We start from the raw sequence: 15995 nt of genomic DNA, 5'->3' as shown, positions 1-15995 counted from the left end.
ACAAATAGTAAAATTACCAGTGAGTATAAAAATACAATGGTGTATTAGGACCATTGTAGACAAAAAAGGAGCAAAGTACCACAGAAAAGAAATCTAATATTTTGAGATTGATCTCTGAAAAGTTTGAGAAAAATCAAGGAAATTTCTGCCTGTCAAAGGTTAGAAATTATTTAGGAAAAAAAAATGAAATTTGAACTCCAAAAGTTTAAAATTTGCTAGAAAAGAAAGTGAAATCTGTAGATCAATTTCAGAATTTTTCTAGAAAATTTTTTAAAAGTCTAAAATTTTTTCTAGAAAATTTCTGAGATTAACATAAATATTTCTGAGTTTTTGGCAGGAATTTATATATTTCAAGTAATCAATTATCATTATTTATAAATATACTGTTGTATAAAACGCGGCAAACTTGATCCACTAAAACAAAAGTCCTCCAGACCACTAGGGGGAGTCAACCAACAAATCATACAGAGCCAGTAAAAATGGGATGTCAATAGGAAACTTGGTAGAAAAAGTTTCGCTATACTTCCTTTCTTTCAGTTTTATTGAACTGTAGCACATTTCTTCAGACTCCCTCTAGTGGTCTGGAGGAATTCTGTTTCTAGGATTTTTTTCCTTTTGTCTCCCGTGGTTGCAGTTTTTTGCTGTTGGATTTTTTTGCTTTTTGTATGTTTCCTGTTTGCAGCATGTTTCGCAGTTTGTTGGGTCCAAACTACAGAAGCCTGCTGGTTCTGTTGTGGCCTGCAGCACCTTTTGGACCCAACAGAGGCAGAAACAATGATTTCTGGTCGATGTTCCCGACTCTGCTGAGTCTCAGGTGAATAATGTGAAGAACAGAGGTGTTTCTTCAGGATTAAAGGTCCAGATTAACAGAGTTTGTTTGGGTTCAGGAGACCCGGTTGAGCTGATTTGGGTTCCGGCGCTGTGGATCTGTAAGGCCAGTAAATACAACAGAAGATAGAAGAATACGACGCAGTGAGAAGAGTTGAACCCTGTACAAGCGGACGCAGACCGGAGGAACCCAGAACCACCACAGAACCTCAGACCTGTCGGCCTGCAGCGCCCCCAGTGGAGGGGAGGTCTATAGCACCGTGGTAAACTGAACCCAGGGGGGTTTAATGGCACCTTATGTTTGAATCAGACCTCTAGCAGCTCATGGGTTTCCACCCAGCAGCCATGTTGGGCAGATGTTCAGGTCAGCGTTGCCTCCGCCATGTTTGAAGGCATTTGGGTTTGTTCTGAAAGCACCAGAGGTCCGTAGCAGGTCTGGGTTCCCGGCAAGCGACCAGGAAACTAAAACATGATCCGTTCACATTAACCATCAGAAAAGTTCAAAGTGCTCATTGGTCCCGTTGCTCCGGAGTGGGCGTGGCCAGCTCAGTAATGCTCCTCAGAGTGGGTGGGGTCACAGAAGAAGCGAGAGCTGCGTTTGGCCGACCGGGCCGTGAAGGGAACCGTCTTCAGTGCTGAAATTACCAAATACAGCCGCCGGTCAGGAGTGTGCCAGCTGACGCCTGGCCCCATGGTTACTATAGTAACCGTGTTACCTGTGATGATGTCCTCGATGGCGCCGTCCTTCCCTTCGTAAACGTGCCGGCTGTCTTTGCCTTGCTTCCGTCTGAGCTCCGTGATCAGCTCCTGCTGCTGCCGCTTGCCTTTGTGCGATGGAGACTGGGAGGACGAGGGAAGGGTCAGGGGCCAAGGGTCACGAAGGTCCAACACTTCATAAGACTAATAAACCGCAACGAGTTCCTGACTGACACAACGTAATGGACCTGCAAGGTCACACAGGCCGACCCAGTTCTCTGGGTTTCATCACATTCATCTAGAAATGCCAAAATTTAAACTAAATATTTAGTTAATGGGCTAAATATTTAGTTAGCAAGCTAACTAGTTAGCTCCAAACTGAGTATTTATCCCTTTACTAGCTAAATATTTATCCTACCAACATAACATTTCTCTCCAAACTAAATATTTAGTTAGCAAGCTAACTAGTTAGCTCCAAACTGAGTATTTATCCCTTTACTAGCTAAATATTTATCCTACCAACATAACATTTCTCTCCAAACTAAATATTTAGTTAGTTAGTTGGAACCTTGGTCTCCGCCTCCTCCTGCTGCTCCTCCTGCTCCAGTTTCTCCAGCAGCATCTGCTCCTGGCGCCTCCTCTGCTCGTTCTCCTCCTCCGCAACCTAAACACACTTCCTATTAGTTCAAACTTCCACCACTTGCTACAAAATGTGGGAGGGCATTCCAGTCAACAGGCCATGCCTACTTCATGACGCTCACCCTGTAGGCTTTGATGAAGCGCACAAAGATGGGGAAGAAGACGGACGGCGGCATCGTTTTGGAGCTTTCCCCAAAGAACTTCACGGCGTCTTCGAAGGCGTCCTGCAGTTCAACCACAACACAAACATGACGGCCTCGTTTCTACCAGAGTTACGGTAACAGTCAGTCAGTACGGTAATCAGGAGACTCACAGGCAGCTGGAGTTAAAACCGTTCAGACATTTCTGTGTTGTTTTTCTGAGATTAATCTCAAAATTTCAGATTTTATTTTAGCAAATTTCTTTGTTTTCTGTAGAAAATTTCTGATATTTTGGGCAGAAATTAATTCATTTTTTTTGTATAGGTTTGTGGGCGGATGTAAACATTTGGGGGTGAGGCCAGCAGGAGCTTAATCTGATTTAAAGTGACAGACGCCCTAATGCAGCTCAGAATAGGAAAAATTGACCAGACAAAAAAAGTGTAATGATTAACTGTTAACTTTAAGATTATTATAACTGTCTCTGATTTAAGATTGTTAGACAGGAAAATTGGGTCAGAAATCATCTTAAAAATCTGACCTAAACCTAACATGACATCATATTAGTGCCAAAGTGACGTTCTTCTGTCAGTGGCTAACCGGGTCAGTACTGCTCGGCACGGTCTCACCTGCGCGATGCGAGCGTCCTCCTGCAGCTTGTTGAGGCGGGACTCGTTCCTGCTGATGAAGTCTTTCAGCGTGGCATTGTGGGAAACGCTGAACTCCCTCCAGGTGAGCTCCATGCCGCGCTGCAGCTCTTTTACGTCACACAGGACGTTCTCCAGGCTCACTGCAAAGACCAGACAGGTGAAGATGGGTCAGACGCCCCGCCGGGCTTTGGTGCTCTGTGATTGGCCGGCGGACTCACCTGCGGCGGCTTTGTCCACGTAGTGCAGCTCGTTGTAAAACAGCGTGACTCCGGGATATTTCTCTCGCACCACGTTGGAGATGTAGTGCAGCAGCGTTTGCTTCCGGTCCGTCGATTTGGTCTCCAGCAGCTGAAAGCAACCAGAGCTGATTTCTGCTGTCTGAACCAAGGGTGCACTTACTTTTCCATCCATAGAGCATCGTAACACGGCGCATTGGAGCCACAGCAGGGAGGAGGGAAGGAGGAGAAAATATCGGCCAAAAAGCACAGAAATGTTTAGATGAATCTCAGAATTTTTTCTAGAAAGATTTGCAGAAAATTTCAGAAAGTTTAAGTTTAGTCACCGAAATTTTTAAGGAAAAATTTGGAAATACCTGAGCTTGAAAAGTCAAAAATTTGTAAGAAAAATGTTGAATTTCTTTTATTTTCGAAGGTCAAAATTTCTGAGATTCATCTCAAAATTCGAAAACATTCATTTTTAAAATTTTTTCTGAGTTTCTAAAGTTGAACATTTTCATCAGGAAGGGAAAATCCTCTGCATGAAAGCATTAACTAGTTTGTTGTTGTCTTTTTCATCCTAAAAATCCCAACATTTCCCGTAAAATAAGTTGAAGTCGTTCTACTCTTCCTTTAGCTTAGTTTTTTTTACTTCTGCTTGTTTTTTAGCTATTTCTTTAGTTTTTATATTAACATTTATTTGCTAAATTGGTTGCAATCGATTAATCATTTGATTTCCTAGTGTTTGAGCGCCCTCTCCTTCCTGCCGCCCTGGGTGTCTGCCCCTGCGGTGTGAACGGGTTACCAGGTCCAAGCTCTGCAGCTTGAAGCCGTACACGGCTCCCCTCTTGCTGCTGTTCATGTAGTTCCCCAGAGCCAGGATGATCTGCGGTACAAACAGCAGAGACGTTACCTCAGGACGCCTCCGGCTGAAAATAAAACCAAACGCACCGACCTCCAGGATCTTCTTCAGCTTCTGAGACGATTTGATGGAAACCGACGCAGCGATGATGGCGTGGAGTTGCTGAGAGGAAGCACAGCCGGTCAGTTTCGGGTTTTCTCTGGACCTCTGCGGTGACTTTTGGTTTCCTTACCGGCGTCAGCATCTGGATGTTGTCTGCGTAGTTTCCCATGAAGGTCATGATGGTCATGCGCTGGCTGAGCCGCTCGATGCGGCTGAACTGCATCATGAAGCGATCCTCGTCGCTCAGAGCCTCCAGCGGCTTCCTGTCCCTCTCGTATTGCCGTAGCAGCTTGACCTCGGCCTCCGTCGGGATGAAGCGCGTCAGACACTCAACGAAGTCCACAGGAACGGTCCGGAGGTCGAACCTGCACAGGAACACGCGTCGCTACACCATTCTCCTTTTTCTAACATTTTACCATTTATTAAAGTCACGATTTTTGGTTCTACTTTAGAAATATTGGCAGGTAAATTTGAGATCATTTTCCTTTGTGACTTTTTTGATGTCATAAATCAAACTGAAGCATAAAAAGGTGAATTAGGATCATTGTAGATAAAATAGAGGAGTAAATTTCTGCCAAAATTTTTTTTGGTTAAAACTGTTAATTTCCAAATTCCAAAGTCAAATATGCTTTAAAAAAATCTGAATTTTTGACATTAATCTCAGAAAACTTGAAAATGTGTGAGAGAATAAAAAAAAAAAAAAGAGATTTCTGACATTTTCTGGAAATAACTTTCCAAAAGTCAAAAATTCTGAAATGTTGAAATTAATCTTAGAATTGTTCTAGAAAAAAATTTAATTTATCAGCTGCCAAAGTAAAACATTTTCAGAGAAAAACGAGAAATTTCCGAGTTTCATAAGTTGAACATTTTTAACTTTTGAAACTAAAAATGTCTCCGATTGACGTCCAAATTTCAGATTTTTCTCAAGCAAATTTTTGAGTTTTTGTAGCTCAGAAATTTCCTTGTTTTTCTAGAAAATTTCTCAGATTCATTTAAAAGTTTCTGAGTTTTTTGGTGGAAATTTACTCGTTTTCTTTCTCTCTAAAATCGCTCCATCACGCTGTCGTAGTGCTGCTGTGTGAAGTGCGGTCAGTAGGGGGCGCAGTAACGCCACACCTACTGAGCACCCTCAGTGGAAGTAAACATGGCTGCTCTTGTGATTTTAAAGTTGCTGTCCAATCAGAAGCAGCAGATTATTATCGGCCATGTTTGTAGTTTTTCTTCTGGTTTCTGTGTATTGATGCGACCCGGACCGGGTCGGATCCAGAGCCTCGTGTCCGGTATGGACCTACGTGTGGATGGCTCGGCAGATGACCTCTGAGGCCTGGCCGGCCTTCCTCAGGGTGATGGCCAGGTTCTTGGCCCGGTTGGCCTCCAGCAGCGACACCTTGGACGGGGCTTTCTGGGGCAGCTTCTGGCGGGACAGCGTCAGGTCCACTGCCGGGCCCTGGGCCTTGGTTTTGAACAGCTCCTCGAAGCCCTCCATGTCCAGGTCCTGGAGGTGGACGGACAGCGGCGTCACGCGGCATGTAGAGGGTGTCTGGAGGCCTGACCTCTGACCTCTGAGCTTACCTGCAGGATGGACTCGTCGTCGATGTCGTTGAAGACGGTTCCGTTGATCTGGCTGGGCTTCAGGGCGACCCAGTTCAGCACTGGCATCCGGAACTTGGTCTGGATCGGCTTCTTGATCTTCACGGCTGGATGGGAAAGTTCAGAGGTCAAGCAAATAGGATTAATGTGAGATTCAACCAAAATGTTTTCTGTTGCTTCAGCACATTGTCTCTGAGTTCACTAATGTTTCCACCAAAGAGTTTCTCACCAGAGGATTTTATCTTATTTCCAAAAGCATTTCAGCATTTCCAGAAAAAAGGGAAAATTTCTGCCAATAAATTCAACATTTTAGAAAAAAACTGAAATTGTTAGAAGAAATTTATATTTCTGAGTTAAAAAGTTTAAAATTTGAGATGATGTTTGAAATTCTCTCATAACTCTTCTCTCATATGTCTGACCTGAACCCAGAGGTCAGAGGTCAGGACCCTGTAAAGGTCGTACCTGAACTGTTTTACCACAGATGGATGAAAAATGGGAAACTGGAGACTGGAACCAGTTTGGTTTCCAGTCTCCAGCTGGTGGACGGATGAAGTTAAAGGTATAAAAACGATAAAAACGTACAGAACAACTTGAGCGGACCCTCTGGCAGCAGAACAGAGGAGAAAACCGGTTAGTGTCAGAGGTCATCACCTTCTGTTACCATGGCGACGGGCCTGGAGGCCGCGGCCGCAGTCTCACCTGCGAGGCCAGAGTTAAAGATGACGGTCGCTGAACCCCCTGACCCTGGCAGGGGCGGGGCCACAGGAGGAGGGGGCGGGGCCATGGGGACGGAGGAGAGCTCGCTGGTCCTGCAGGGGGGGGGCGGCGGCGGAGGGGGTGGCGGTGCGGGAGGGGGCGGGGCCGGATACGGTCCGTTGGAAACTGAGGACAGAAACAGAACAACAGCGACAAAAACTAAAACAAAAACTCAAAATAAGATCAGAAATCTGATAGAAAAACTTGAATAGTTTGAAAAGTTGAAAATTTGCAGGGAAAACATAAAAAAAAATTTGAACTCAAGAACATTTTCTTGAAATTTCTGAGATTAATCTCAGAATGTGTGTTTTTTGCCCTGACTGTCTGCGGGACTCGGAGACATTTCTCCTCTTCTTTTGAATGACTGGTTGGTTTTAGGTGTGGCTCACCTGAGCTTGGCATAGGCGGTGGAGGTGGAGGCGGAGGGGGCGGAGCCGGCATGCCTGGAGCCCCGCCCAGCCCCGGTCCCATGCTGTGATAGGCCACCGTCTCCGGGCTGCAAGATTCAGGAACCAATTAGGAATCGGTGGCTAAAAGCCATCATCCACTCTCAGAGTGCGAGTCTTACCTGGGGGACAGCGTGGGACACGGCGGCGGCGACGGGGAGGCGGAGTCGGCCACGCCCCCGTCGCCCTCGCCCCTCTGAGGTTGCGGTGCTCCGGGTCCGCCCGACTGCTGCGCCTCCTGCGCCTGGCGCTCCAGGCGACTCTGGCGGCGGATCGTCTGGTCTTTCTCTCGAACTATCCGCCTCAGGGTGTGAACCTGGGTGTTGGCGCTGGCGTACACCTCCTGCATATAGACAACTTTGGGTTCAAAGGTCACACAGTTGTACCTGTATGGATCCAACCAGCTGGAGTTCAGCACTGACCCGCAGCTGGTCCAGCTCTTTGTTGGTCTGCATCAGCTGCTTCTCCAGCTCCACGATCTTCAGCATGGCTTCGTTCTCCACATCCAGCAGCCGCTCCGACATCTGGATCAAGAAACCAGATGTTGTCCCAGACTTTGTAAAGGACAGGGTCAAAGGTCAGCCTGATGCTGCTTACCGTAGCGAGGTTCTCCTCCAATTCCTCCACTCTCTCCAGAGCAGCGGTTTTGGTCTCTGCGTCCTCCAGCAGCGTCCCGACGTCGAACACGTTGTCCAGGTAAGCCTGGATCTGGACCTGCAGCCGGTCGCTCTCCGTGTGCTTCAGCCTCTGAGGGGAACGGCGCCGTGACTCACCGGGCCGCCAGATTGGCCCAGGGCTCGTCACGTGACCCTGACGGATTACCTCCAGGTGTTCCTCCAGGTTCAGCTTGGTGAAGTCGTACTGCAGGTGAACTCTGAAGTTCATGTCCTCCACCGAGTGAACCACGATGTTGATGAACTGCATGCACGCCACCTGGGGACAAGCAGGTTGCCATGGAGACATTAGCCGTTGACATCCGACTGATAAACTTTAAAATGTGGCAAAAATGAAATCAGAATTAGGCATGTTTTCAATAGGATGATGTATTACAACGATTTTAGGTAGAAAAAAGGAGCAAATTACCACCAACAAAATCTGAAGTTTTGTAAAATAGTTTCCTAGAAAAATACTTTCAGTTTCACAAGTTGATAATTTGCATAAATATATATAAGAAATTAGAACTTAAGAAATTAGCAAAAAAAAGAAGAAAATTTGCAAAACAAATCTGAAATTTTTAGATTAATCTCAGAAATTTTCTAGATAAAAATTTTTAATTTCTGAGATTCGCAGGTCAAAAATTTGCTATGAAGTTTTTGAAATCAATGTGTTAAACTGGGAAATTTTCTGAGATCCAAAAAAACTCATAACTCAAAAAAATAAATAAAAATTAAAATAAAAAACCAACCAAAAAAACAAAATTTTTTAAGATTTTTTTAGACGTTTTCTAAAAACGTTTGGAAAATTTCTGAGGACAAAATTTTGTAATTTTTAAATTCTCAAAAATAATTTTTGATATTAACCTCAAACTTTCATGAGTTTTTTAAAGATAATTGATTATTTTTCCCCCTTATTTCCAAACCTCAAAACAAACCGGTTTTTACACCTCAATCAGGTGTAAAAACATTTTTTGTGAAATTGAGGAAGTTATTTTGAATCATTGATCAACCTTCCATCAACTTTTTCTAATGAGATACTTACAAAATACAACTGATGGAAACACAGATAACGTCACACAGTTACCAGGAAGTCGATGTTGTCGTCTTCGTTCTTGAAATGCTCCATCAGCTTCTCGAAACGCATCGACTCGTTACACACCTGCAACAGATCAGGCCGTTAACCGGAGAGCAGGTCAGGGCGTCAGGCGGTCGCTGCCGTTAATAAAACAAACAAAAGGAGGAAGACATTTTATGAGTTAAAAATGTGGAATATTTTTAGAATTTTGAAACTCAAAAATTTCCAGGTTTCTTGAAGAAAATGTACATTTTTTCCAAGAAATTTGAGAATTTTCAAACTAAAGAACAATCAGATCCATTTTTTAGAAAATTTCCGAGATTGATTCAGAAATTTCAGAGTTTTTTCTAGAAAAATCTTGACTTTTCAAACTAATTTAATATTTTCTTCTACAAGATTTCTGGGGTTAATCTAATAATTTCTGACTTTAGGGGGAATGTTCTCCTCCTTAGGTTTTGTGTCTAGTGGAAATAACGCGGTGCTGTGTGAGGCCGGTGTGTCTGGGGACTGTTTACGGTTTTGAAGTTGTCAAAAGCTGCCAGGATGATCTCATGTCCTCCTCGGACCAGGCACACGGCCGCCAGCAGCTCCAGAACCAGCGCTTTGGTCCTGTACAACACCACAGTCCGTCACATCGTCAGTCTGCTGTGTGGCAGCCATTTTGCTTTAGTTTTTACTACCTGGGGTTCCTGTTGTTCAGACTCAGAGCGATCTCGTTGACGGCGTGCGGATGGGACATCACCATGTTGAAGCCGTACTGAGGAAGAGGAAGATGGGTTGGTGTGGCGTCGGGTCATGAGGATCTTAAAGTGACAGGAGGGTTTTCCTACTTGGTAGTTCATGATGGCTCTCAGACACATGATGCAGACATGGACGTCATCCTTCTTGCAGACAAGTCGTGAGTTCTTCAGGGTTCGGCGACTCGGCAGCGTGTTGGATCGGGTCACCAGGGCCGAGCTGTGGATGTTAAAACCTCAGATTTCCCAGTTTGGCCAGACTGAGCTCAGGGTTTGGGTTTCTCTTTACCTGATGGAGTGTCGGGCCGAGCGGGAAATGGACGAGGACGGCGACGGGAGGCTGCAGTCACCATGGAGATCCTCAATGGAGCGACTCCAGGGCGAGTCGATGGAGCCCACCTCGCTGCCGGTGTCTGACTGCTCACCATCAAACCTGAGCAGATCAGAAAGGTCAAGGGTCATCCTCCAAAAAACCAAACCTTGAGATGGTAGGAAGAGATCTGACTCACGTGACGGCGTACTGAGCGAAGGACAAATACTCGACCAGAACATCCAACCCTCGATTCTCCTCATTTAGAAACTCTCTGACCCAGCTGGAGACAGAAAGACAAATAAATGAACAAAATGGAGAAACATGGACAGAAAGACACGTTGGACAACACCTGTGTTCCCATTTACCTTAAAACTGCTCAAGTTTTAACTAGTTTTATTTCAAAAACTGCAATGGAGACACTTTTTTCACGTCACCTGAACCACATGATCAACAACTGGATGTTACTACTACAGGAAATGACAAAGAAGACAACAGAAAGTGGTCAGAGCGCGATGGCGCTGCATGTCTTTAAATTGTGTTTCTTTTTTTGAAATTGTCAGAAAGTTTTGCACCCATTTCTAAGGAAACGCGTCTAGAGACGAAGGAGTTGGACAGACAGCTACCCGATGTGGTTTGTACGCAGAGAAATCTCGAGCTCTCTGAGCGTTTGCGTCGACTCTTGAACTCTTCGTCTGAACTTCTGCAGACAGAAAAAGATGAAAACATTTTCAAAAACTCTGAGCTTCTTCTTCAAAAGCTTAGTAAACATATAACATGCAGAGAATCATTGGACTTTGATAGAGTAAAATCTGTTTCTGTTGTCTCACCTTTCGCGTCACAGCCGGATCAAGGAAGCCTCTAAGTTTCTGGATGTAGGTATGGGGGGGGTTCTTCACCTGGAATCTCTCCTGACAACACAGAAATGCATCATGGGAATCCAAACATGATTCAACCAAACTGTTCCTGAGTTGTAACGTCAAAGTTAGAAAATACTAAGCTAGGTTAGCTTGAGTACCCTTGGGTAATGCAATGAGACCATGGAGAGACACCTGCAGGACCTACCTGATCGCAGATCAGCTCCCACTTCTTCTCGTTGTCATAGGAACGCAGCAGACGCACCTTGTCTGGAGGTAGGTTCATCGAATTCTGAAAGACAAAGAGCCTACTTTAGTCCATGAGGACAGAAACCTCGTCTACTTTAGTCCATGAGGACAGAAACCTCGTCTACTTTAGTCCATGAGGACAGAAACCTCGTCTACTTTAGTCCATGAGGACAGAAACCTCGTCTACTTTAGTCCATGAGGACAGAAACCTCGTCTACTTTAGTCTATGAGGACAGAAACCTCGTCTACTTTGAAATCCAGACTCATAGTTTTATGATTCTTGTGTTTTACTCCACAGCTTGAGACACTAGCTGAGCTAATTCTGCCATTATCTTTGTGAACTTTGACCCTCAGGAGAGCCCCAGTGGACTGGTAATTTTCTGTCGTTCCCTGGTAGCTTGCTGCTTCGACTGACCAGATGTTGTTTCCTCGTCAGGGAATCGTTCCTCTCCACTGTCCCCACATGCTTGTTCAGACGGACGGCACTTCCTTTGTAACCTGAGTCTGTTTTGTATTTATATCTGATCTGATATTGATCCTATAAGGTGATCGGGTCGTGGATCTGATCATGAATTAGCCGTGTGTAGCTGCTGTCTCATTAAACTCTGGATGTTTTCCGCCTAATGAGCCGAGCGTCATGCATGCATGGCGGATCAGAACCTGCAGGTTCTTCCACTCACCAGGGCGATGGAGAACCGCTCCTCCAGCTCCGCCGGGTCGGGCATCGGCAGTCGGACCGGGGCGGCTCTGGACCGGATCACGGCCAGCTGGCTCTCCATGCTCTCTGTGTTCCCCATAACACACACACACACACGCCCTCACACACACCGAGGCAGAGGAGCGACCACAGCGGACGCAGCGAACACACCCACCCGGACCGCCGCGCTCAGACACACCGCAGCAGGAACATGTGGTCGGCCATGACGGACGGAGGCAGCTGGAGGCCGGGATGCTCTTCCTGTCCTCGAACGATGAAGATCCCCTCCTCCTCTTCCTCTTCCTGTCTGCCTCTTTGTCTCTTGCAGGCAGCGATGCTGCTGATGCTGCTGATGCTGATCCAGATGAAACCCGGCTCTGCAGCCGTGTTGTTGTGTGTTTGGATAAAGTGTGTGTGTGTGTGTGTTGCAGATGAGCCGGTTAATCCTCCCCCTCTCCTCCCCCACACCAAGAAAGAAAGAGAGTCGGCCTCCCCCTCTTTGTCTCTCTCTCCTGTGGAGCCGCTGTCGTGTGGAGCTCGCTCAACCCTCCCTGCTCAGACAATGAACCTTCTGCCGCCCAGGCCCCGCCCCTTTGGCCTCGCTGGGGGGAGGTGGATAATCTGACTCTGGATCAGCTGCTGCAGCTTTCATTCATCACATCCATCAGGCCGCCTGCTCAAAGGAGCTGAACCGGGTCGGTTCTGATCTCATTAAACCATCCAGAGGTTCTGATGGGCCGGGCCGCATTTTTACTCCAGATTAAATTTAAATTCATGTTAAATTTAATCTCGTTTTCAGATTAAAGCCTGAGAAACAAACTGATTAAAAGAAATGAAAGAGTTTTGATGGAGGAAACTCCTGATGTTCTGTGGAACGGCGCCCTCTGCTGGAAACTCACTAAACTAACAAAAAGACGCACCGTCCACTTTATTAGGTACACTGTTTAACAACTAAATATTTAACTACAACTTAAATACAAGCTCCGAAAATATTCCATTTCTAAACTATATTTAGCGCCATAAATATATAGTTCTGTGTTGGTAGATTTATATAAACATAATTACTTTAAAACTAAATGTTTATCTAATTAACAAACTAAATATTAGGTTTGTTAATTAGGTGTTTAGCTCTCAGAGCTGAATATTCATTTAAAAACTTTACATTTTAGATTTAGATTTCAGCAGCAACATCTTGGACCCTAACGAAACAAAAGTTTGGATTCTGATGGTTCTGGAAGTTTCCATCATACTTTATTTTCTCTTCTGGTTCTGGTCCAGAGCCCTAAGCCTCCTGTGTTCTGGTTGAGCAGCAGAGGGCGCTGCAGCAGCATCCAGACTGGCTCAGAGCCTTCTGGATGCTGCGGCTCTGCGGTGGCTCTCTGCAGTGTCACCATGGGAACGCTGCTCTCTCTGCCTCCCGGCTGCCGATCCACCGCGGCGGCTTTGAAGGAGCCGCCGGAGGTTCCTGAGGAGGAGGAGGAGAAGAAGAAGAGGCGCTCTGTACTGCTGCAGGCGCTGCGCTGCAGGAAGCGGCTGGCGGCGCTGGGCTCCAGGGGTAAGTCGGCCCCCGAGGGCCCCAAGGTCAGAGCGCGGCCCCAGCAGGAGGAGCAGATGTGCATCAGGAGGCTGGTGGTTCAGGTTGGTACCGGCTCAGGTCAGTCAGGAACCAGATCCTTGTCCCATCTGATGAACTCTTCTTCTTCTTCTGCTGTCTGAAACCTGCAGGCCTCCACAGGCGAGCTTCTTCGCTGTCTGTCCGACTTCCTGCGCCGGCGCTGCGTCAAGCTAAAGGAATTCCCGTCCAATCGGATCGTTGTCTGGCTCAGGAACGTGGAGCGAGCGCTGCTGCTGCAGGGCTGGCAGGTCAGGTTCTGGACCGTCTGTTGTTAGTCTGACCTTTGGGTCCGATCTACCGTGTTCTTCAAGTTTCTGAGCTCCAAAAGTTTCTAAATTCCCACCAAAAAATTTTAAAATTTTGAGATTAATCTCAGAAATTTTCTAGAAAAATCTTTAAAATTTCTGAACTCCAAAAGTTGAAAGTTTTCAAATTTAAGATCTTGGAAAATGTAAAAGTTTTTCTACAAAATCTCTGAGTTTTTTGGTGGAAATATACTCCTTTTTCTATCTACAGTAGCATTAATAGGCATTAAAAGGCGTTCTACTGTTTGCTGCAAGTTTCCATCGTCTGTCTCTCTCTCTGCAGCATCAGGGCTTCCTCAGCCCGGCCAGCCTCGTCTTCGTCTACCTGCTCTGCAGAGACGCCGTGGACGAGGACACGGCCTCAGAGCAGGAGCTACACGCCACCTTCCTCACCTGTCTCTACCTGGCCTACTGTTACCTGGGCAACGAGATCTCCTACCCCATGAAGCCGTTCCTGGTGGAGTCGAGCCGCGACGTCTTCTGGGAGCGAGCGCTGGAGGTCATCGGGCGTCGGAGCGCCGACATGCTGCGCCTCAACGCCGAGCCGCGATTCTTCACCGAGGTTTTCCAGGACCTGAAGAGACACGACGACGGCGGCGGCGGCGGTGGCTCCCAGAAGACGACAGACCAGAAGATGGACGATTTAGACCGATCCGCCCAGGGCTGATGCAGCTTCCTGCTAAGGTTCCCTTGGCAACTACACCGGTACCGAACTCTCAGGACCGGTTCTGACTCACCAGAACCTTCTCAGGAACAAACAGGTCCAGATGAAGGCCTAGACAGGACACTAGAGCACACTTCATCTGAGTCTGGCTGTTTGCACACCTTATGGTCCGGTAGACCTGGTTCTACTGGGGATCAAAATGCAACATTTGCTACATTTTCAGCTGGTTTGGTTCTTTCAAACTGAACTGGGTCAAACAATCCAAAATAGCTGAAAACCTGTTCTCCTCCTGGCCTGTGGGGGCGTTGAAGGAAACGACCGTGAAGACACTGAGCAAAACTTCCTTCTTCACCAAAAAGAACCAGATGGAAAGATGTCAGATTATATCACTTATTAGTCTTTGGCTAAAGACCATGAGTTGTTTCTCCTGCTAACGCTAAGCTAGCACATTTGTTTTGGTTATATTTACCCAGAATGCCCTGCTTCGTAGTCCACTTCCTGTTTGAGGAGCAGTCTCCAGTCCGCTTGGCGTTCACATTCAAACTGAATCCAAACTGAATCCAGGATTGATGACGCATTGTCACTTTCCCAAACGAACCGGACTTTGACTAGGCCAATAAACTGGATTTGGATTAAAGAGGATTAAGCAGGGCTGGTGTGAATTCAGCACAAGATTACAACGGATTACAACAGAGCGCCAAAACCTGAAGAACAAAACTATTTATTTACCCAAACAAACACAGATCTGTGAAAACTATGCAGTAGATTTATTTATTTTTTTAGCCTGTTAGCTTAGCGTAGCTTAACTGTATACAACTCCATTTTTATCACCGTTATGCTAATTTACTCGTCAAGTGAAAATGATTGAAACATGATAGACTAATTAAACAACCGTTTAAATACCTCTTTTCCTCATCTATTAATTTTTTTTCATTATTACTAATCATTATTTATATCAACACACCAAATGGGACTAAAGATATAAAAATACATGAGCTGTAATCTCATGCATTTGCATGTAAATGGTCATTAATATGTAATGTCCCATTTAATAAAAATAAACTTGAAACAATCATCAAAAATCATATCAATGGCGGTTTTTAAACAACAAAAGGATGATTTCTGCAGTGTGGAGAAAATGCTAATCTCCTCCCACGCTCTTTTTACTTTAGTAAATTAAGGCTTTTTTTTTACATTTCCAACTAAAATAATTTAAATAATTATTTCTAAATCACTGTTGTTTACCTTGAGGCCTGTATATTTGTTTTACTAGTCAAACTCCATCTCTAATTTTAAACAAGTTCAAGATTAGCAGTAGCCATGTAGCCTGGTGCAAAAACATTTTGTCAAACATTGAGAAGTTTTAATTATTGTTATCAAACGTTATCAAACTCCGTTTTGAATCTAAAAAACCCTCAGAAATATAGAAAATTAATTAATTTAAAGTTAAAACTCGGTTTCACACAAATTCAAACATTCTAGCATAAATGTTTGGCTGTTGAACCGTTAGCTATCAAGCTACTTTTCTGTTAGCATCTCCACGAATCTTTTTGATAAACATTAAATTACCGAGACACATTAAAACATACCTTTATCTTGTCTTTTTTCCATTCTTCTTCTTTCTTTTCTCTCTCCATGAAGAATTTAGTCCTTTTTGCGACATTATTTAGCTAACTTTTTATTTTTTACTTATCTTTCACCGCAGCTCATATTACCGCTGAAGCATGGCCTACCGCGGCCACCAGCGGTAACCCAAGAACAATTAATATTTTGTTTTTGCCCATACAAAGAATAATTTCTGAATACATTATCAAATAGGTATTATTGTAAAGAAAAATCCACTAAGGGGGGTATCTAGTGGCCCCGGGGCCATAAGCAGCCGCTTGCATATAAATAACGCAGCATTATC

At 45.1% G+C, this 15995-nt stretch overlaps 2 protein-coding genes across 3 annotated transcripts; one reads left to right on the top strand and one right to left on the bottom strand.

Moving 5' to 3' along the window:
- Nucleotides 1-476: 476 nt before the first annotated feature.
- Nucleotides 477-11918, bottom strand: fmnl2b (formin-like 2b). 2 transcript variants are annotated; one of them, XM_044109569.1, is made up of 28 exons: nt 11486-11918; nt 10765-10848; nt 10530-10610; nt 10326-10402; nt 9899-9982; nt 9679-9822; nt 9483-9609; nt 9333-9409; nt 9168-9261; nt 8662-8736; nt 7744-7854; nt 7519-7668; nt 7344-7445; nt 7044-7264; nt 6865-6971; nt 6419-6601; nt 6302-6322; nt 5702-5826; nt 5422-5624; nt 4260-4494; nt 4121-4189; nt 3971-4051; nt 3169-3298; nt 2930-3090; nt 2286-2387; nt 2093-2188; nt 1545-1668; nt 477-1463 (listed from the first exon to the last, which is right to left on the bottom strand). In XM_044109569.1, the coding sequence occupies exons 1-28, from the start codon at nt 11600-11602 to the stop codon at nt 1375-1377; spliced, it is 3270 nt and encodes a 1089-aa protein (XP_043965504.1). In that variant the 5' UTR covers nt 11603-11918; the 3' UTR covers nt 477-1374. The 2 variants fall into 2 exon arrangements, with proteins under 2 accessions (XP_043965504.1, XP_043965505.1); XM_044109570.1 differs by lacking the exon at nt 6302-6322.
- Nucleotides 11919-12098: 180 nt separating this feature from the next.
- Nucleotides 12099-15669, top strand: LOC122827106 (cyclin-dependent kinase 5 activator 2-like). The gene is made up of 3 exons (XM_044109713.1): nt 12099-13140; nt 13228-13365; nt 13706-15669. The coding sequence occupies exons 1-3, from the start codon at nt 12895-12897 to the stop codon at nt 14087-14089; spliced, it is 768 nt and encodes a 255-aa protein (XP_043965648.1). The 5' UTR covers nt 12099-12894; the 3' UTR covers nt 14090-15669.
- The last annotated feature ends 326 nt before the right edge of the window (nt 15670-15995 follow it).

The sequence above is a fragment of the Gambusia affinis genome, linkage group LG24, assembly GCF_019740435.1.
Source record: "Gambusia affinis linkage group LG24, SWU_Gaff_1.0, whole genome shotgun sequence".
NCBI lineage: Eukaryota > Metazoa > Chordata > Actinopteri > Cyprinodontiformes > Poeciliidae > Gambusia > Gambusia affinis.
Note: the sequence above shows the minus strand (reverse complement) of the source record. Positions and strands in the feature narration are given on the sequence as shown.